We start from the raw sequence: 23,056 nt of genomic DNA on the forward strand, positions 1-23,056 counted from the left end.
CAGTTGGCAATAGAATCAACTAATTCGGCCAGTAATATTATATTCGTCAGTGATTCGCTAGATTTTTATGGTGTAATTCCGCAATTGAGAACTTCCAATGGGGAGTGCCACTTGCAGGGAACTCTTCTCAAAAAACTTCTGGTACCTACTTGTTACTTTCCACCCATTCATCTTATGAGGAATTCATTGCTGGCATGCCAGTAATGTTCCCAGGAACAATCCCTAAAAATCTTGCTTCACATTGGCACACAGTTCACAGAAACCACTCTTTTATTTATTTAATCTATTTTTAACCATTGCTAATCTTAAGAAAATAACTTCAAACATACAATTAAATATTTCACTTGTGCAACTTGCTAGGGATATGCTGTAAATATTTCTATTTGCTATATTTCTACCTCTAACTTTGGTATTTTTCACTTAACGTGCATGCAAACTCAATGGCAATATCAAATTAACATGAATATCATGAACGAAGTGAAAAATGATTGTCATAATTTTTAAGTGATAATTGTAAATGATGGAAATGGATAGCAGGTTAGTCAGCATCTAAAGAAGATGAATGAATCAGGTAAAGAACACAGATAAATGAAAGTTCTTATTTAATGATCTGTCAATATTCTTTCTTAAAAGCTGGAAAAAGATGAACATAGCTGGGTGATGTTCAAAGATTATTTTAGAATGTATTGGAAAGACATGATCACAGTATTCTGTATTTCACTCTTTCCTTTTTCAATGCATTTTCTGAAAAATCCATAACTTTTGTGGCATTCTCACTCGTCTTTTGCAACTCAGACTACTGGACATTCAGGCCTAGACATTTCCAGATACAAATCCTGTCTGTTTCCTTCTTTCCATGGCATTGTTCATACCTTAAAATATTTCCTTTAACCAAGGCAGCAATTTATCTTTCAACATATTGCACCGAAAATTCCTATGTCTCAGAAATTGTGCACAAAAATGCTGCTGGATAGTCAATGTGCCAGTTTCAAGCAGGATCACAGAGGAACAATGTCCTTACTTAGGTCAGAGGATGCATATGCATGCGGTGATTCTCTGTATAGGAACTTGGTTCAGGGAACAGGATGCTACAGGAGTCAACTTGCTGGCCGAGGAGTTCAGACATTTGCATTGTTGTGGAGGAATTAGATGCCCAAATTACTTAAGAAGTCTAAATAGAATCAGGAAATGCTTGATGCATTGAACAAGATGCTAGACAACATTGCACACAATGTCATAAACTAAGCAGTCTCCAGTTCCAAGTTGCCACAAAACTTCATGGAGTATAAGGAGGCCATTCTGACCAGCAGGGAGTGTTGTTAGCTCCATCAGCACTACAAATGGTGGGGTCTATTATGATCGGTATGAAAACTTCATGGTTACTTTGGCAGTTCGCTCTGCTGAAAGGACCTATGATTACATTAGGTCAATTCTACACTCTATTTGCAGGTAGAGCAATAAAAGTGTTGGGCACCATCCGAAGAGGTGACTGTAGATGCATGAGAGAGATGTACGTTCTCTTATCTCAGGATGAAGGTATCATTGCTCCCCCATTACTTATTCCACAAATACCTTTGTTGGTGCCAAATAGCCAGATGATTCCATTTATCCTGACTCATTCTGAAAAAGTGCAGACTGTTGATGGGCACTAATCCAGGCCCAGAACTGCTTGAGGTCACCCACCGTGGCCATCTTGTTCCCAGTTGAAGCTAAGTAGTCTTTCTCCGACCAAGGTGTAATCACTAGGGTATTACATAGTGGAATGATGAGAAGTGGGAAACAAGCACGCAAGATGGGCATTAGGGACTTGCACAAAGATGATATCAATGCTGACATAATATGTAAATTGTATGTTTAATAAGTTCAGATTCTGATTCTTCATTTGGTGCTGCTATTTTCTTTTTAGTGGAATGAAGCCAGGATCTATCAGTCTATTACAAAGGAAGACAATCAGATGCTCATTTAGAAAAATAGGAAGGATTTAATGAGCTGGCAGATACAAACAATGGTGCTCATTGCCTTGTTTTCAGCTCCACTTCCTGCTCCTGAACGTGTTGCTCCTTGGGTGATGGCTATCTCTCAAGATAGGGTAATTTGTGAGAATGTAGCAGACATTGTGAAATGGGCATCCCTGCTTAGGGATATATTACAAAGTTCCTCCTGAATGGTGCAGGCAATGCTTGTGCTAATGCCAGTACACTGACTGTTGCTCAGTGATACCTTTTGAGCCACTAAGGCTCTCAACATGGCTTTTTTAAAGCTGTGTGATGTTAGTAGTCATGAACCATGATTTGCGAGGGAAGACCTTGTCTTCCAATAGTCAGCTTGCAATTTTGTGATTTGGTTAGAAAAAGGAGGCTGGAAGACTAGTGAGGCATGAGTCATGATGTTTGAGAAGAAATGGGGTACAAACCTGAACGATGTACTGACTCTTTTCTCTCATTAAGGGAATGGAATTCCTTTCAATCGATAAAGGTGCCAGGCTGGAAAGATGAGTATGCTAGGGAATGGGAGTGCAGTCTGTGGCATGTCTGACCATGAGGAAGTCTGCCATGTAGCCAAAACCTGATGTACTCAAACTTTGCTTCATTCTGTCAGCACAGAAGATAAGGAAACCCTTTGTGACACCCCTAAACTTTGGTGTACATAGAAATGTTGCTGATGTCCTACGGATGCCTAATGGTATTAAAGTTGAGAGTCATGGTGACCTTGACACTTATAGGTAGTGTTGTCTATGTCACGGTTGAGGTAGGAGTTGTTGCCTCAGTTAGAGACAAAGCTCAGTGCCACACTCATCAGTAAAATGAAGTACTTATGAACAATGTGAAAATCAAAAAAACTGTAGGTGCTAGAAATATGAGATAAAAACAGTAAGTGCTGGATGCACTTAAGATGTTGGGCAGCATCCATAGAAAGAGAAACAGAATTGACGTCTCAGGTCAAAGACCTTTCACTGTTTCTGATGAAAGATCTTCGACTTGATACATTGACTCTATTTCTCTTTCCATAGATGCTGCCTGACCTGAATGTTTCCAGTATTTTCTGCTTTTACTTCTCATAGAGTCATGGAGAGATAATGCATGGAAACAGGTCCTTTGGCTTACCAAGTCTGCGCCAATCATCAATCACCCACTTACACTAATTCTACGTTAATCTCGCTTTTTATTCTCCCCATATTTTCATCAACTCCTCTCAGATTGTACTACTCACCTACATACTGGGGCACTTTACAATGTCCAAGTAACCTACCAACGCACACATCTTTGGGACATGGGAGGAAATCAGAGCACCTAGAGGAAGCCCACGTGGTGAATAGGGAGAACATGCAAACTCCTTGCAGACAGCACCTGAGGCCAGGATTGAGCCAAGATCTCTGACATTGTGAGGCAGTGCTCTACCTGCTGCTGTGAAATGTACTCAACTCTTCTGGAAGATGCATCTGTTCTCTGGTATCTTCCTTACTGTTTCACATTCATCCTCTAACCTGCTGCAGTCCTATGAGAGCATCTATATATGCAGCCATCGTATTCCTGAGACAGTTAACAACTCCACAGGACCAGCAAAATCTCTCTTTAGTTAAATCAATTAAATATTCCAGAGTGTAATAGAGTCATAGAGTATACAGCATGGACACAGGCCCTTTAGCCGAACTCGTCCATGCTGACCAAGGTTCCCACTGAAGTTAGTCCCATTTGCCTGCATTTGGCCCGTATCCTGCTAAAGCTTTCACATATACTTATCCACATGTCTTTTAAATAGCGTTATTGCACCTGTCTCAGGTAATTTCTTTGGCAGCTTGTTCCATGTACACACTATACTCTGCATGAAGAAGTTGCCCCTCAAGTCCTTTTTAAATTTTTCCCATGTCACCTTAATCCTATGCCATCTAGTTTTTGGTTCCCTTTCCCTGGGAAAAAGATTTTGTGCATTCACCCTATCTATGCCCCTCATGATTTTATACACCAATATAAGGTCACCCCTTAGTCTCCTATGTTCCAAGGAATAAAGTCCTAGCTGCCCAACGTCTCCCTATAACTAAGGCTTTTGACTTCTGGTACACTCTTGTAAATCTTCTTTGCATTCTTTCCAACTTAATGATGTCTTTTCTATAACTGGGTGACCAAATTTGTATACAATACTCTAAGCGCAGCCACACCAACATCTTGTACAACTGCCATATAACCTCCCAACTCTTATACTTGATGCCCTGACTGATGAAGTCCAGTGTGTCAAATGCCTTCTTCACCACCCTGTCCACCTGCGATTCCACTTTCAGGGAACTATGTACCTGTACTCCTTGGTGCCTCTGTTCCACAACACTCCCCAGACCACTACCATTCACTGTATAAGTCCTACACTGGTTTGACTTCTCAAAGTGCAACACCTCGCACTTATCTGGATTGAATGCCATTTGCCAAGCCTCAGCCCACTTTCCTAGCTGATCAAGATCCCCCTGGAATTTTTGACAACTTTCTTTATTGTCTATGATGTCACCTACTTTAGCATCATCCACAAACATACTAACCATGCCTTGTACATTCTTATCCAAATCCTTCATTTATACATTTCAGAAACCTAATGCTTGTTTTAGGCAGTCACCATGGGTCCTTGACGTGGCCTAGCTTGGGGACAGGTGATTTTCAAATTTCCGTGAAGAGTATGATGCTGATTAAAACTGGGTTTTGTTACCAGTGCTCAACTATAGATGAAGTCCAATTTCTACCACCAATATATATAAACTGATACCTACCAGATTATTATACATAATGCCAAGGAATTTGCAAGCATCCACCAAACTCCATTTATCACCGCTTTTCTCTGCTAGGCCCAGAAATGTTTTCAGATATTCAAGAGCTTCAGAAGAATTTCCTGTGCTGAGAAAGAATGAAATTTTACAAGGCTATTGATTTAAAACAAATATGCTATAGGAGAAAGGAGAATAAATAGAAAAACTCCAAAACAAACTGAAAGAATTTTAAAACAATCAAAAATTGCACATTTTCTGTTAGACATTTTCAAACTTTTCTCTGTTATTTGTTTCGTAGCTTCCATAATATGAGACTGTGATGTACTGTTCTATTTAACTTTAATGTCAGCCTGAGCTTAATAGGATGCTCTCGCCTCGAGCCTCACACCAGAGATTTGAGCACATAATCTACGTTGACACTTCAGCGGGCAGCAAAGACTGCTGCACCTTTGGATTTGCCCTCTTTCAGGAGAGAAGTTAAATAGAGACAATGCCTGGCCTCTCAAACAGATACAAAAATACAACTGCACTATTCAAAGAAAAGCAACAGAATTCGTGACTTGGCCAATATTTATCCTTCAACCAGTTAAACTAAAAATAGATTACCTGGTCATTTATTTCATTGCTGTTTGTATGACCTTGCTATGCACATATTGTCTGCTATGATTCCTTGCTTTACAAAATGATTATAGTTCAACATATTTCACTGCATATGAAGCGTGCTTGGATGTAATGAGGTCATTAAAAAAAAGTTATAAAAATGCAAGTTGTTTCTTTTTCCTTTTTTATAATCTATTGGGAAGTTACTTAGGATTATTTTTGTTTTGCAATTGTCCTTCATAACACAGTAATATTACTAAGATATCACAACTGTTGTATACCCATGATAATTAGTAACAATGTACATGAGTGGTGATGCAAAGATGCATAATAATTCATGATTTGTTAATGTTAATATATAACGTATAATGGTAACTTAATTCTCGTATCAACATACACACAGATTCTCCTTTCAGGCGCTAATATAAATAACTGTTTGATTTGATTCTTGCCTTACAATCCTATTTGCAATTCTTCACTTTTTTAGGAGCATAGCATGAAAGAAATCATGCTATGGTGATTAATAACCAACTTTATATTATTGATGGCACCTATTAAGGTGGCACTAACCACCAAAATAGGCTCTTACCTTAGACTGAGTCTACTGGTTAGAAGAAAGGATGATGTATATTATAGTATTTATTGCAAAGAACTGATACATTCAGCCATGCTACATGGTATGAGAATATTACTGTGAAATGCTACAATGACCAACCCTTTACAGAACTGTCCAATGCTGCACCATTTCCACTTCAATGCCTAACAAGGGGTAGGATATTGAGCCTCCTTTACTTCTCTGGGAATCGTGGTTGAAATTTGTATTTTCTTTGTCTTTATCAGGCCTTAGGTGAAGAGCCTCTGAAATTTTCAGCCAACAAGTGTGACACTTGCCTTTAATGATTTCTTATTCCTAATTTTAAGTAGAAATGAAAACTGATTAGTGGTATTCTCCAGGAATCGGTTCTTAATTTTGTCCTCAACTTGTCACAATGTCAATGTGATTACATCCAAATTTGCAGATGACACTAAGTTAGGAAGGACAGTAGTGTTTCATATGGGAGCAGGAAATTACAAAGTGGCATAAACTGATTATTTGAGTGGCAAAACTTCAATTTGGGGCAAGTTTGAGGTGATTTACTTTAGACCCAAGAAAGGTTACTTTCCCATGAGAGACTGTACCCTTTATCCCTTTAACTAATTAAAGGCAAGGATGCACATCCTATATAAACACAGTTGTTTGAAATTAAAGTGCAGCCTATAAAAGAACAAAATCTGGCTGAAAATTTAAGAGATTTTCTGGGGAACCAGCATGTTAGGTAGAGGAGTTTTTGGATCATTGGATTCAACTTTAAGCTGCTGAGCAGTTGCCCTATTGTTCACCACCTGGTTATCTGGCAACTGAAATAGTGATAAGAGCAATGCAGAAAGGAGGACAGGAGGAGTTCATGGTCTCAGTAAAACTGTCTTTCAAACCCTCCTCTCATAGATTGAACAGAGTAGTCACATCCAACTCAGTATTAAGGAAAAAAATGTCAAAAATATCTTTCATGCCCAATGGAACATGATGTTATTCATATGAAAAGCCTACTTTCACATGATCACAACAACCTCCATCAATACATGTAAGCAACAAACCATGGAATTAATGGGGATGAACTATGTTCTTTCCTGGAAAGAGTGTAAATACTGAGAATCTAGGGACTGTGGAGGAATAGAGATTAAAGTCAATAAGCAGGTGCAAATCTACCTCATCAATCTACCTGTTGCAGAGGCACCTGTTGTGAAATCAGGAGAGGCCATGGCCCAGGCTAAAGGAGACAATCTCCTTTACACTGAGAAGACATTTCATCATGTTGTATGACACTGTCACTGCAATGAATGGGACAGTTTCAAAACTCAAAAGTTGGGCCTCAAAGAGGCACTGTAGGCCATCAACCACAATAGAATTATATTCCACCACAACCTGTATTGAATTAGGCATGTAACAGGAGGTGAGATTACCAATTCCTTCAAAGTACCATTTGTCAAGTTAGAAGATTAATCTGGTTCAATGTGTGTAGAAGAGAATTGCAGAGGTAGCATAAAGTGTACCTTGATGGAGGTGCCAGTCTGGTCAAGCTATAATGTTGAACAATGTACATGCTGAACAGAGGAAGTAGAAATCCCGCAACCAATGGATAAGGTTAAAGCTCTGAAGTCTTGCCACGTCCATTGTTGACAATGTTAAATATGGCATTTATCATCCAATGATCACCATCTTCCACACTGTCTCAGCTGATGTCAGTTACTGCTCCTAGCTGAGTGCCATTTGGAAGAAACATCAAGAGTGTCAAGAACACAAAATTCTCTAAGAGTACAACAGTTATACTAATGACTGATAACTGTCTTGAAGGAAATAGTTGCCAGCATTAGGCATATGACAGGAGGCAAGAATACCAACATGGCAAGTCTACTTGACTTGTCAACAATAATCTATTTGATGTAGAGGCATCAGTCCATGACGTTATTGGAAGAAACTGCCACTGTCCAGGGTTACAAACACTCCTCCCAGGTGAAACAACAATTTAATTATGGGCAGGATACCCTTATTTAAATGAAAAATTGACTATTCCACACAATATCAGCAGGGGATTCCATTTTTCCTGTCTAATATTTTCATCGTAGAAACCTGATCTACAAGGATCAAGTTCCAGGCTGAATGATTCTGTATTTGTCCTGAGCTCATCCAGCAGACATTTTGGCTGAGGATTTTGTGATCAGCGGTGAGCATCGTTGCTTTACTGCTGACCTCCAAATTAACTGAACCTTACTTTGGAATGATCTTACTTTGGGAAGCTCTAAAATTCTTCCTGATGAGGCAAAACAAAACCCGTCCAGAGCAGGCCACACCCATAATACACTGGCTACCATCGGTCCCTTATTTGTAAAGTACAATATTGGCAACCCAACTAAAAAGATTTGGTGATCACTTTGCAGAACTCCTCTTCTCAATCTGCAAATATGATATTTAGCTGTTTCACACCCACTCTGACCTCTCAGTTTTAAGCCTCCTATACTGTTCTAATGCTCAATACAAGCTCAAGGGACAGCAACTCAAATTCCTACTAGGCACGTTACTAGCTTCCAGAATCAACGCTGAGAACAATTTCACATAATCATCACTTCCAGGCTTTCAGATTTCCAGCATTTACTGTTTTTTTTCTTCTGGTAAATTTAAATAATTAACCTACTTTCCCCACTTACACCTCCTCCAGACTGCCCTATTATTCCCTTGGAGACACAAGAAAGATTGAAAGAGTCCTGGTGAAGGGTCTCAGCCCGAAACGTTGACTGTTCATTTCTCTTCATAGATGCTGCCTGTCTTGCTGAGCTCCTCCAGCTTTTTGTGTGTTGCTTTTGTTTCCTTACTTGTTTCATTACCACCCTCTTTAATACTGCAATCATTTCAAGTATCCTGTCTTCCACTTTATCAGACACCATCTTTTTTGTTTGTTCCTCCCTTGCCCTTTTCTCTGCATCTTAATATCTATATTTCCCATTTCTGATAAAACGTTAATGACCTGAAGCACTAACTCTGTTTCTCTCTCCATAGATGCTACCTGACTTGCAGAGTTTTCCGAGCATCTTCCTTTTTTATTTCAGATTCCCACCACCCACTGTTCTGGAAAACTGCTACACGTAGACAGGAGGAGCTCAGCAAGTCAGGCAGCATCTTTTGTCATGATCTCATATGGTGTGTGAGGTAATACATACAGACCCCAATTACTCTCTTCTCCTGTAGGATCTCTTGTTTATGAAGCACTTTATTCATTTAAGTTGTAGATTTACAGATTTTAAGGACTTGCCCATCAGAGTTCATGTTATTGTGGAATCTGAGAGTCCATCCCTAGGGAACAGCTGGCTAGTGAGAGAGAGAGTTAGAAAAGTTCATGCAGAGATGCAAAGCTGGGGAGCTACCCAAAGCCAGGCTAGAAATGTTGATGGACAACAGGAAGTGCAAGGCAAAGGCACTACAGGGAAAGTACAGCCAAGGCAGCTTAAACATTGCAAATATAATTGATGGCAATTATGCCAGCAAAAGTGGTTGAGAAAGAAATGCCCTGAATATGGGGAAAAAAAGTGTTTGCCATGTGGCCTGGGAAATCAGTTCTATGAACAGTGCAGGATGAACACAACATTGTAAGTCCATGGAGTAGATGAAATGAGCCATGCAGGACAGACACACAGTCAGATTTAGAAATCCAGCTGAACACACAATGTATTTGGTGCCAAACATGGCAAATTCTGTGGAAGGAATACCTGCTAGATGTATCTGTACCAAGGGGTTGGTACAAGGGTAGTCAGTGACATTTCAACTTGATCTGGGAGCAACATGCAATGTCCTCAGGAAGAAAGCCATCATCGTTGAGGTGGTGTAGTCAGAATCAATGATACACGTGCCCTTGGGGTATAGGAAAACTACTCTGAAGCCAGCTAGGAAGCTTTCTGAGTAGCTGGTGAACCCAAAAAATCATTGTAATTTCTATTAGTAGGCTAGAAAATGTTACACTTTTATTGGAAGCAGTATGCCACTGATAAAGATATATCACAGCAGGATCATGAAGAACGTTCTAACGCAAGCATCACTTTAGCTGGTTAACTCACAGATAAATAAGCAGGTGCTGTTCAAGGAACAGGCAAACCAAATGTGCAAAATGATACAGGAAAACAAATGGAAGTGGCAGAACAGACACACTGCTGCCTCAAAGGTGCCAAAGAACTGCCACTGTTACATGTTGGAAAAATAGTGAAGATGAAGCCCATTTCAATCCAATGCCAGACATAACAAAAGGCAGTAGTGAGTAGGTATGTACTACCTCACACATCATATAAAATCATGACAAAGAGGAAGAAGCATAGTACTTGTAGGACAGTCTGCTGGCCAAAGTACACAGAGATGCGACAGTTGCTTAAGATGTGAATTATTTTCAATGTTAAAAGAGGGACATAACAAATTGGTTAGTACCACCTTAAGAATTATTGTATCTAACCGACTGCTCCCTGTTATATTTTTAGTGTAGAGCTTGCTGGAATTGGTCTGCTTGTGCATAACTACATAGTAAAACATTTTTTTTGTTTAATAGAGCATTTTGTTAGTTTAAATTACCTGCTATCCTCTAGTGTCTTAGTGAGTGAATGAGAGAAAGTCACCGAGACAGGTCATAACCCATGAAATGATTTAAAAATGATATAAAAGGCTAATGGAATCTTGGCTTTAATTTAAGGAAGCTGCTTTATAAATATATGGAAGTTATGCTTCAGTTGTATCGTACTTTGGTCCAACCACAGCGGAAGAGCTGTGTTCACTTTTAGACACTAAACTTCAGGAAAGATATATTGGCCTTGGTGGGACTGACCACAGATTTAGCAGAACCAAAGCACAGAGGATTAAATAGAGAATATAATTGTGCCTCGAATATCCTTCTGTACAGAAGATACCCTTCATTACAGATTGATCTGACTGAGGTGTTTAAAATAGCAATAAAAAACAAAAATTCCGGAAACATTCAGCAAGTCAGGCAGCAGCTTGGGAAGAAGCAGAGTTAAGTTTCATATCAAAGACCCTGCATCAGGGCTGGAAAAGTGAAAAAGGAAGCTAGTTTTAAGTTGGGGGGAGGGATGGATAGGACAAAGGGAATATCTCTGATAGGGTGAGACCAGGGTTGCCATGGTGATAAACTGCTGATGAAGCCAGGTTGGCAGGTTAATGAGGGCAGTCAGAGAAAGTGAGAACACAAACAAAGGGACATGCAAAAATAATAAAATGCAGAGGTGAAAGAAAGGCCCAACAGGCAAGGCCTAGAGAGGGAAAAACTGGGTCAATATTACTGACTCTTCAGCAGAACTGGCCACTGCTGAAACAGAGAAAGTGAGATACCTGAAGTCATTGAATTTGATACTGAATTTGGCAGGATACAATGTACCTTGATGGAATATGTGCTGTTCTTCAAGTTTATAATGAGGCCCAAAGCAACAGACAATAGATCAGAGTGGGAATGGGATGGAGAATTAAACTGGGTGGAGATTTAAACTGGGCAACTAGAAGCTCAGGGTCATTCCTGTGGAGTGAATGAAGGTGCTCCGCAAAGCAATCACCCAATCTGTGTTTGGTTTCTCCAGTGCAGAGACTCTGGTTCTCTCTCTCCAGACGTTTGTGATCTACTGAGTGTTTCCAGCATTTTCCATTTTTATTTCAGAGATTCAACACCTACAGTTTCTTGATTTTCATTTAAAATTACAAAATGAATGGACAGTAGATACAGAAAAACTACAATCTGACAGGGGAATGAAAATGGTAATATAATTGTAACAGTAGGATTTAGCCATTCAGAAGGAAATCAGGAAGTTTTTCAAGATAATAGGATCTGGACCTGGTTTTAAGGCAGTGGGAACTTCCAAGCCATTGATGTCTGTTAATGGCATTAACTAGTATGGAGCAAAATTAATTTAATATCATCTGATTAATCGGTAGAGCAGTGTCAGAGTCTGAACATTTTCTTCTTCTTTATAATCTTCCTGTAGTTCAGTATTACTTGGAGTGGCACAAAAGTTACTTAACTATCAAAAGACCTGATGATATCTTTAGATATAGTGTATTTAGACTTCCAAAAGGCATTTGATGAGGTGCCACATAAGAGGTTGGTGCATAAATTAAGAACCCTCAGTATTGTAGGAAGTATATTAGAATGAATTGAAAATTGGCTGCCATATAGTAAACAGACAGTGGGAATAAAGGGGTCCTTTCAGGCTGAAAGGATGTAACTAGTGTAGTACCCTGAGGGTCAGATCAGTTGTACAGGGTGCTGGTGAGGCCAAACCTGGAATATTGTGCACAGTTTTGGTACCTTTACCTAAAAAAGAATATAGAAGCATTTGAGGCAGTCCAAAGGAGATTTATCAGGCTAATTCCTGGGATGAGAGGATTGTCTTATCAAGAGAGGATAGATAGTTTGGGTCTGTATTCCCCGGAGTTTAGAAGAATGAAGTGTGACCTTATCATACATATAAGATCCTAAGGGGGCTTCACAGGGTATATGTTGTGATGGTCTCACCATTGAGAGTCATGTACAATGGGACACAACCACAAAATAAGAGTCATTTAAAACTGAGGTGCGTAGAAATTTCTTATCTCAGAGGATAGCGAAACTCTGGAATCCTCCACTCCCAAGGGTCGTGGAGGCCAGATCATTAGATATACTTAAGATGGAAATAGACAAATATTTGAAAGATAGGGGAATCGAGGGTTATGGGAAACTGACACAGAAGAGGAGTTGAGGCCAGTGTCGATCAGCCATGAGCATATTGAATAGCGGGACAGGCCTGAGGGGGCTGGTGGCCTACTCCTGCTCCTATTTTCTTGCATTCATTATTTCAGTCTTTTATGTTGCCCAGCCTTCTGGAGATTATTATTCCAAATTTCTTCCTCCTTGTTGCTGGAGAAGCCATCTAAAATACAGAGCACCCTGGCCATGAAATATGGCCAGAGTTATGGGCAAATACAAATGAGGGGTTGCTATCCTTCCCACCAAAGATGCGTGAGGCAGTAAATCCTTTCCCTGCATAGTCATCAATAACCTAGAAAGTACAATGATTAATACAACTTCATGAATGCTGAACATGGATCAAATTTTCTCCACCTATCACATCAGTAGAGACATTTAAAATAATTTTTTTCTATCAACATTGTTCACAGCAATCTTCAAAGTAACATCTCCAGCAATGTGGTGCTTTGTTTCCAAAATATATTTGCACATTTCAACATAGCTGCTAATGTCCAAATATTTGGCTGGAATGTATTTTCCATGTGCTTAAAGAGACAAAATAACTATAAAGTAATAGAAGAAAATCATGTTTTTCACAGTGCAGTGCCGCATAAAGAAATTATTTATTTTCATTATTTATAGAAACAACTGGGTGTCTTAATTTTTCCTACATTGCACTTACTTACATTACAAAAAATTACATGTATATTATAATACATTTAGAAACTTAATTCTTTATTCAGTGGCTTTTGTAGTTTGCAGTAAAGCTTAGCTATATAATAATACATTGGTGATATCCATGTAGTGTTGAGCATTTTATGCATGAAAAAAAGATCTGTGCTTTAAGAAGCTTCTATTGGAGGCCTTAAACAGTTAATTTATTTTCTCAGAAAACAGATTTCCTTAGTCTCAAGGCTGAAGAGAGATGGGGCATACTCTATTTGTATATCAAGGTGTTTCCAATTTCCAGCTGGAGAAACAGGACTCTTAACACCCTTATCCCCTGACAACTGTCCAATTATGTACATCACACACGGCCTACTGTTTGCAGAAGAAGTAATCAATAAAGGATGTGGTTGAGTGAACACAGATTTTGGCTGAACCAATGGATGAAAACTTAATCATTTGTTCAGTGTGGAGAAATCAAATATAGCAGAGATGAAAACAGTCACTCTGGGGGGTTGCCAATTGTGCCACCAAGTTTGAGAAGCAAAGCTTTTAGCAAGAAGAAAATGGGACTGGTGACAGGTGGAAATCTAAACGACTTCCTTCATTTCATGAATTAATGTAAACACTTTCAATTAAATTTTTTTTCTTTGGTCATTTCCAAAATTTAATCTAGGAAAGAACCAGTTTAATTTAATAAATTCTGATGCTTACTGGACTGTTGAATTGCATTTAATATAAATGCAGTATATGTAATGCTGGAGTTGTGATACTGTAGAAGCATTTGTAACTAAAAAACACACCTGCTCCCAGTGGGAATACATTTAATCATCTCTGGCTGACCAAGAAAATAGACAGAATGCTAAGATAATGAGAAATTATTTTAAAATTAAAACATGCTTATAAAAGTGAAACCAGAAAATATTCTTGGATGCTTAACTTTACATAAAATACATCGAGAAACAAAGGACTGCAGATGCTGGAATCTGTATGAAAAACACTATGATGCTGGAGAAACTCAGCAGGCTAGGCAGCATCCGTGGAGAAAAGCAGGAGGTCAACTTCTTCAGGACCCTTCTCTGGACTCTGGAAGGGTCCTGAAGAAGTTGACCGCCTGCTTTTCTCCATGGATGCTGCCTGGCCTGCTGAGTTCCTCCAGCATCTTAGTGTTTTTCACACAAAATACATTGGCTGGAACAGAGATATCAATTAGACCTTTGCTCTACTAAGTGTCACATATTTTGTATGTTTTGAGTTGAGCTTTAAAATAACTGGATAACTTTCATGAAAGGATCATTCAAAATGGGAAATGGTTCAGATTTTATTATTATGTAATGTTTGGGAACACACCTTTAACAATTTTGCTTTTCACAGAGGAATGAGTTTGTAGTAGTAAAGTACAACTTACCTTACTAAGGCCATGGCCAGAGCTTCATAGGTTTTGCCTAAGCCAACATCATCATCCATGGAATCAGATAGCTCCAAATATGTTTGTAAGTACTAATAAGAGAGAAAGAGACAGAAATTACTTAGAAAAAGTTGGAGTTAAAAACAACCATCATAATCAATTATTTTTAAGCCCATTCTATTTTCAAATTATTTCATGGTATCTTAACAAGTGAGCCTCTGGCACTGATAGATAAAATTATTATAAATGACCAACAATCACTTAATTATATTAGATCTTTGTGTACACATTTGTTTGTGATTTCAACAAGGATGAATTAAGATTATTGAGGTGACCCAGAAAAATTAATAGATGCTACGAAAAGAAAACTTTACACAGGTCTTTAACCTATTGTACTTAGTTGACATCATCTCAGACTGTACCTATTCACAATCGAGAGACTTTGATGTTTCATGAGCATGAGGATAATGCCATAAGGAATTTCATATTCCTGGCAAGTCCACTTAGGGTGAACAGGCCTGAAGTGTGGTCTAATTCTCTAAAGTCCCCAATAGCAGAGCAGACAAGAGATATTTCAATTGAAACAGATGAGGGATGCAACAAGATAGAAATATCCAGTCTTCTTGGGAACTAATTCACCCTCTTGGCATGTTTATGTGGTAACTGTTCATGCATCAGAGTTCTTATGTTAAAAAGTTACATCATCTACCATTGGAATCAACAACCCCCAAACCAACTGCAAACATTGTAGAAAAAGTTGAAGGAGAAATGATTGCAGGAAAGCATTGCAGGATCATGAGCACCAAGGCTCCCTGAACAAGGAACTTTGGGTGAGGCATTGGAAAAACAGACAAGAATACTCTTCTCTCCCAAGTAGCATGAAGCCTCCTGGCACCTACAGAATGGGCAGTTACAATGGGTTACAGAGTTCATCAGTATCAATAGCAACGCCTTAAGAAAAGAGAAAAAAAATAACATTAGTTAAGGCAAGAAGATGGCCAGAATACTTGCTGGTCAAAGTTATACCACTCACAGCACTGCCTTCCCCACAACAATGATGTAATCACTGCAAAACACTTAATTAAATCCCCTTTTTCTCCTTGCTCACACACGCAGCATGATTAGACCCTCACTTAGTCACAATTTTTAAACCTCCTATTGCTATTCCGTTATGACAGCAATTTTCTCTCTCATGACTCTTGCTGACCCTTTTACCTCTATAGGGTATCAACTGACATGTCGAACAAAAGACTCTGAACCAAGATTTAGTACAACTTAATCTTTATTACCACTCGAGTTACTTAAACATGCATGCATACCACTGACTTTTACTGTTACAACTTATCACTTCTTATATTAAATCACAAGACTCGTGGCTTGGACTTAAATACTACCCATGTAAGATAAAAGTGGCCATGTTCACTCCAGGAGGCAGTGTTCTCTGAGTTCTGAACTCAGGGCCCTTCTTCTTGTTATGGGTGTTCCTGGGTTGTTGATACCAATGTCTCAGACAGCTCTTCTTTTATATGATTTTCCCTACGATTTTCTTAAGGTTTCCTTTGTTCTTACCCCAATCCAGGAGCTCACAGTTCTGAAGTCAATCATTCAAGCTGTCATTCATTCAAGGACTGAACAAGACACATCTCTTTCCTTTCATCTTTTCCATTCTTATCTTAGACCTGGGCCCCATCAATGTTGATCACCCATCACAATTAACATTCAGGATGGGGTAAACAAGAGCATGCATTTTCTTATCAGCCAGAGAGTTCTTTAATTATAAGGGCTTCCAGTGCTCCACAATTCATCAAAAGTGTTTTGTCTACAGAATGACAGTCTCAAAACATCCTCATTTACTTATTCTGCTCTCCGGATGGTTCACAGTGGAATAATTTACAATGGCATTGTTCACAGAATTATCTCAGCACAACTCTACTTCCTCATATTGTGACTGACCAAGTGTGTATCTCATGACCTTCCATCATTGTGCTCTTTGTTCTGTACTTTCCAGCATCTCTTTCCAGTCAGATTGTCCTCCCAAAGGCTGATGGGGTATTTGACATCTTGCCTCCAGCTACACTCTCATTAGCATACAGCTTTCTTTCTTGCAATTCAAGGTTGCACACAATATAAGGCAACGGTATGCTACAAAAGGAGGAGGAGCCTATCTGTCCATCTTTTAACTACTTGAAGACCAAATCTTGTCCATCTTGGGAAATGTCAGATCAAAGGCTATGACTGCTGTAGTGGCTGGAGGAATCACCGCATAAGGCTTCTTTACAACTACAATTCTTGTTCTGTTCTGACTTCTTCACTCCACACAATAAACTTCAGATATTTTCAATATCCACTTCTCTCTCCCTGTTGAACTGTTGAATGATATTGACTGAAAGCATTAACTCCTTTTCTTTCTCCACAGGTGCAGCCTGAGCTGCTGAGCATTTCCAGAATATTTTGTTTGTATTTCAGACTTACAACATCTGCAGTAGTTTGCTTTTAGATTCTCTTTCTATTCTTCCTCATATATCAAGCCAACTTTTGACCCTTTTTTTCAGCTGCTTTGATTGCAGACACTCCTCAAACAATGAAGAAAGGAGATGGTAACACTGCAAAAATGTGTTGTTACTCAATCTGACTCTTCTCAGATCAGGTCAGATATTGGCATCAGGCAGACTTTAGAGGCTAGATTAGAAATGATTTACATGTGGGCATCCAGGAAGAAGCTAGGGCATGGAGATACAATTCCATTTTTGTTAAGTTTGCCAAAGGAAGAGGTTACATACTGTAGAATTCAATGGATCAGGCCACCAAAAAACACCTCTGAATGTACACAAAGAAATACCTGATGTATGAGGCAACCTTCCAAATTTGGAGAAATCCAGCTGTAACAATTCAAGACTTTGCAAACTCTATGTGGACTATTCTGTCCAATAGGTAGTGAGTGGTTAGCTCCATTAAAACCAGAGTGGAACAATTTGACATCTTCATAATGAACTTCTGTAGGCATCATAAACTGCTGTTAGACATGCTCAAATAGATGCCAAATTGACTTTGGGATAGTTAGTCTCTACTCCAGCATAGCTTTAAGAATGCTGAGGTACCATTTCTCTCACTAAGGATAAGTACAAGCCTGATTCCCCATCAGACACTCCTCCAATATCCCTGGTGGCACAATTCAAATATCTCACTACTTTGTGACTAACGAAGTGCAGATTACAATAGACACCACATTTCATATGACCACTGAGTATCATAAAAGACAATCAACACAAATTTGCTTAAGAATATTACTAACATTTTGTTTGATAAATCATACCTGGATTTGGTATTGGTATTTGTCTTCTTAGTTAAGTGAGCATGAAATCTGTAAATATTGAGTGAAGCAACTGGACGTTGATGTGTTAAGGTTGGTAAAATTGGTGTTAGTGTTCATGGTTGACAAATAGGATGACTAATTTGGTTTAAGTTTCTTAGAGCTTTGAAGACTATGGTTCTCAAGGTCATGGGCTTTGTCCCTTCTCCTCTCCATTCATGCAAAGTCTTCTTGCTTGTGGGGTCTTTCTTGCTGCTTATCTTTGTATTCCAGCACCAAAATAAAAATCAAAAACTAAGCCTGTAATTACTTTAGACTTTAAATAGCACTGGTAAGAAGGCCTTCCTGGCAGTTGTTCATTGTCATTCAGTGTAAGATCAATACAAAAATTGATGTGTTGGAGTACTCTGAAATGAGAAATGGAAATTCCAAAACACAGGTAACCATAAATTGAATAATTAATCCAGAACTGAGAATGCTGTGGACATGCATTCCTGCCACCAGTACAACCTCCCCAACTAATATAATGGGTGACATTCATCTAGCTGAAGATGTGCATGTATCCTAATGTCTACCTTTGGGGTCTAGTGGACAGTTCAGCCCACAAAATGTGAGTGTTATGCAGCTGAATTCCTTCATAGAACCTGATCCATGTAATTATGCTGACAATATCTCCAGTGCTGGCAATATCTCCAGAGCTGTCAAAGTATGCATTCTCAGTGAAAATGGGCACCATTTGGTTAGGGCCAACACATGTCTGTTTCAGTATGGGAACCACACATGACTACAACTTTAATGCTGCTTCTCTGAGTTGAAATCAGCTTCCTGTAATAACCACTTCTTTCTTCATTTGAGTGTCCACCTGGGAGCTAATATGGTTTATCATCATTAGGGCTTCGGGTTATCTTTCCTCAAACTGGGATCCACTTTTTGCTCCTTGGAGACTGGTGCTAGTCCTTGGTACACATACAGGACTAGCAAATGAGTGTTGGAGTGCAAATCCCAATATAGGGAATTGGATTCAAGGTGGTCATCTCCACATTACTGGCTGTGTGATGGAAGGGTGGATCTGCAGTTCAAAAGACTGAATAGGAAGGTATATTTAGCAGGGACACATGTTCATTCTTCTTCTAAACCCTTCTGCCAGTCTCTTTCTGGAGTGAAAATTTGGCTCTAATTAAAAAAAACTATATACATATTTCTGATTACCCTGTCATTCTTATTTTACTTAATTTTACTACCTCCTTATGGTGCCGGTTTAAAAAATTCTGAAAATATGCAAGTTCCATAATTTCTCTCGGCCCACACTATTCATTTTGAAAGTAAAAACAATTTGCAAGAAAATGAACTATTGGCTGGTATTCCAGGTAATTGACATTGTATTTATTCAGATTAATTTTGCCAGAAGATGAAAGATAACAAACAAGGACTGAGGAACCTGAATGTTAAAAACAATGAAGAAACCTAAAAAAAATCACATGGAATTTAAAAATATTCACAAGCCAGATTAAGAAAATACACAAAACATCTATGTAGCTTTGGATTTCTATTACATTTACTGGCAATTTCAGTACATTATTTTAAAAATGGGAAATATGAGGTAGAGTACAAGTACAGAGTGTGAGTTTTATTTTCAAGGATCCCTGGAGGGTCATATCATAGCTTTTAAGTTGCTGTTGTTGGTAATGCATTCTTTTTAAAATGCTTTCTAAATTCTTTAAGGGATATTTCCTTCATGGGAACATTTGACAAGCCTTTTGCTTTGGTTGAGAATGGAGAATGATGTATTAATTAATCATATGTAAATCATGGCATGTTTCAACATTACTCATGTCATCTCTGCATAAAAACATAGGTAATCATTAACTCACAAAAAACTATTTGGCTTTTATAGCTTATTTCCTCCACAGTCCAAGTGCAAGCCAGCATATAATGGATTTTATCCCACTATTTAACTGCAATGAAATAAAACAGCGCAAAATTTCATCCTGAAACTGAAGTCTGGTAGAAGACATCAATTTACATTTATAGCTGTTATTAATGAAATCAGTGGAGTTGTTTTCTACAGACAACACCTGTGGTTCAAGCAGCATAGGCATGATTGTATTGCATGAGTTATCTAAATTGTTCTTATTCCGTATCAACAGATCAAATATCTATAGCTTTTCCAGCACATTCCCACATCTGCCAGAGTTCAGTCTACCAACGGCCTACAAATTAGATCAAGACTCAGATATACAGGATCTATTTTCTGTTGCAATATCCAAATGCCTCTGTAAAAGACAAGTCAAGTAGGAAAGCTTGCAGTGGAAACTGCCAAACTAGATACCTTTCTCCTTCCTGTTGGGAAGAAATTAGTCTGCTAATGCACTGTGAGAATAAATTACGAAAATCAGATTAATTTATTCATGCCTGTGATCAGAAAGGACATTGAAGAGGAAATAATTTTGCAAATAGTTTTGCTGCCCTTTACAATTGTGGGCAATTCTACTTTATTTTCTGGCACCCATCAAAACTGTTTTCCAGTTCAATATGGGCACCATGAGATGTAGACCTACAATTAAAAAGACCTACTTGAGTACGAAGATTTTGTGTGGTTACAAACAGAGTTTGTTTGTGGCACTTTGCAAATTAATTAATCAAACAATGACTGTACATCAGAAGGATGGACATATATTGACATTCATTCAATACTGCTAAGTCTGTAACCTGAAATCCTAGGCCATAGATCTTGAGGGAACACCAGTGGTATAAAGATTTCAGTATTTAAAGGAGAAAGCCTAGCATAAGCTTCACAGAGTAGTTAGAGATAAACACTAAATACAATTTAAAGGCACCCAAAAGCAATAGATGTCCATGTTGGAATGGCATGTGACTTGGAAGTAAAGGTATTTGACTCCTGTTGATGCTTTCGTTCCTCTCAGTTTTAGAGTATGGAGGAAAGGGAGATCAAGTTACATCATATTTCCTGATAACACAGGAGGCCTATCGTGTCCATGCTAGTTAACAGAGCAATCTCATGCCCCCACTAATTTCCCCTGCAACTTATTTTCCACACATTGCCATCAAGTCCCCTCCAGATTCTATCACTCACCTGCACCAGGGGCAACTTACAATGACCCCTATCAATTTGCACATCTTTGGGATCTGAGAGGAAACTGGAGCACCTGGGGTAAACCAATGTGATCACAGGAAGAATCTGAAAATTCCACACAAACAGTACTGGAGGTCTGGATTGTACTGGGTCAATGGAAATGTGAGGCAACAGCTCAACTAGCTGCACCACTGTGCCACCTTAATATAAGTTACAGAATACTGTCAAGAGTGCCAGTGATGCGGGATGTGAATATTTGGTTCAGACGGGATGTTGTTCAAACAGATAGACTTGTGCAGAATATGCTGAGTCTGATCACTGTTACAGTTGCACCAAGCATGGCAAAGTGTGATACCTCATTACATTCATGACTTGAACCTTGTGATAGGTCAGAATATCTTTGAGGGATAAGGTGAGGTACTCATTAAAGACCAACTCAGCTTCTGCCATGTCATGATAGCAAATGTTGATTTAGTCCCTCTTAAACAAAAAGGGAACAATCACTTTTCTGGGGATGCGTTACAGACCACCTACAGTCAGTGGGAGATCCAGGAGCAGATATATAGGCAAATGTTGGAGAGGCATAAGAATAATAGGGTTTTAATAGTAGAGGATTTCAACCTTCCCAGTATTAACTGGGAATGCCGTGGTGGGAAAGGCTTAGGGGGCAACCTGGAAAGTTTTTTAAGTGAGTACGTAGATAGTCCAACTAGAAAAGGGACAATACTGGACCTAATCTTAGGGAATGTAGTCAGGAAAGTGGTTGAAATGTCAATGGGACAGAATTTTGGAGATAGTGACCATAACTCAAAGTAGTCATGCAAAAGGATAAGGATGAACTGGAAATTATGGTTCTGCCTTAGAGGAAGGCTAATTCTAATATCAGAAGAAAATAGCGAGAAAAAGTAAGTTGGAAACAACTGCTGGCTGGAGTCATTCAAAAGCGAAATACTGAGAGATCAGGGTCAACATGCTCCCATACAGGTGAAGGGTTAGGCCAAGTCCCAAATACCCTGGATGTCAAAGGATAATGAGGGTTGAAGAAAATAGAGGGAAATATATGGCAGATACAGAGAACTAAAAATGGGTGAGGGTGGGATCTGACAGGAGTATAGGGTATAAAAAAAAATTGTAGGAGGGCAACTTGGGGGCACAAAATATCACTGATAGACATGATTAAGGAAAGATTTTGGATGTCTTGACAGGATTAGAGGTGGATAAATCCCTAAGGTTTGATGGTAAGTATCTGATGATGATGTGGGAGACATAGGAGAAAATTACTGGGGTTCTGATTGAGATTTTTAAATCTTCACTGGCCACAGGCGAGGTGCCTAGTGACTGGAGGACAGCATATATCACACCTTTATTCAAGAAGGGTAGCAGAGATAAGCCAGATATTACAGGCTAATAAGTCTAACATCAGTCATAGGGAAGTTATTGAAATAAAGTTCTGAGGGAAAAACAGAGATTAATCAAAGATACTCAGAATGTTTTTATTAAATGGAGAAATCCTGTCTGACTAACTTGATTGAATTTTCGAAAGGGATAACAAAATGTATTGAAGAGGGCAGTGAGCTTGCGGTAGTCTACATAGTCTTCAGTAAGGCCCTTGATGATGTCTCACATGGAAGATTGGTCCTTGCCATGGGATCCAGGGCAAGTTGGCAAATTGAATCCACAATTGGGTTGGTAATAGGAGGCAAATGTTCATGGAAGAGGGCTGTTTTTATGACTAGTAGCATGTGACTAGTGGTGTACCACAGGGATCAATGCTGGGACCTTTGCTGTTTGGTTATATACATTAGCAATTTGAATGTGAATATAAAAGGCATGATTAGTAAGTTCAGACATCACATGAAAACTGCTGATGTTGTTGATAGTGATTCTCAGGCTATAGGACAATATTAATGAGCTGCCAAGATGGGCATTG

At 38.9% G+C, this 23,056-nt stretch overlaps 1 protein-coding gene across 1 annotated transcript in view; it reads right to left on the minus strand.

Annotated features, from left to right (window-relative positions):
• Positions 1–23,056, minus strand: part of ttc29 (tetratricopeptide repeat domain 29) — a 166,667-nt gene that overhangs the window by 9,617 nt on the left and 133,994 nt on the right. Inside the window, exons 8-9 of the mRNA XM_052009550.1 lie at positions 14,723–14,814; positions 4,751–4,874 (exon numbers count right to left, since the gene is read on the minus strand). Of these exons, the coding sequence (XP_051865510.1) occupies positions 4,751–4,874; positions 14,723–14,814 (216 nt within the window). The remainder of the gene's footprint in view (positions 1–4,750; positions 4,875–14,722; positions 14,815–23,056) is intronic.

The sequence above is a fragment of the Pristis pectinata genome, chromosome 2 (assembly GCF_009764475.1).
Source record: "Pristis pectinata isolate sPriPec2 chromosome 2, sPriPec2.1.pri, whole genome shotgun sequence".
In the NCBI taxonomy this organism is placed as follows: Eukaryota; Metazoa; Chordata; class Chondrichthyes; order Rhinopristiformes; family Pristidae; genus Pristis; species Pristis pectinata.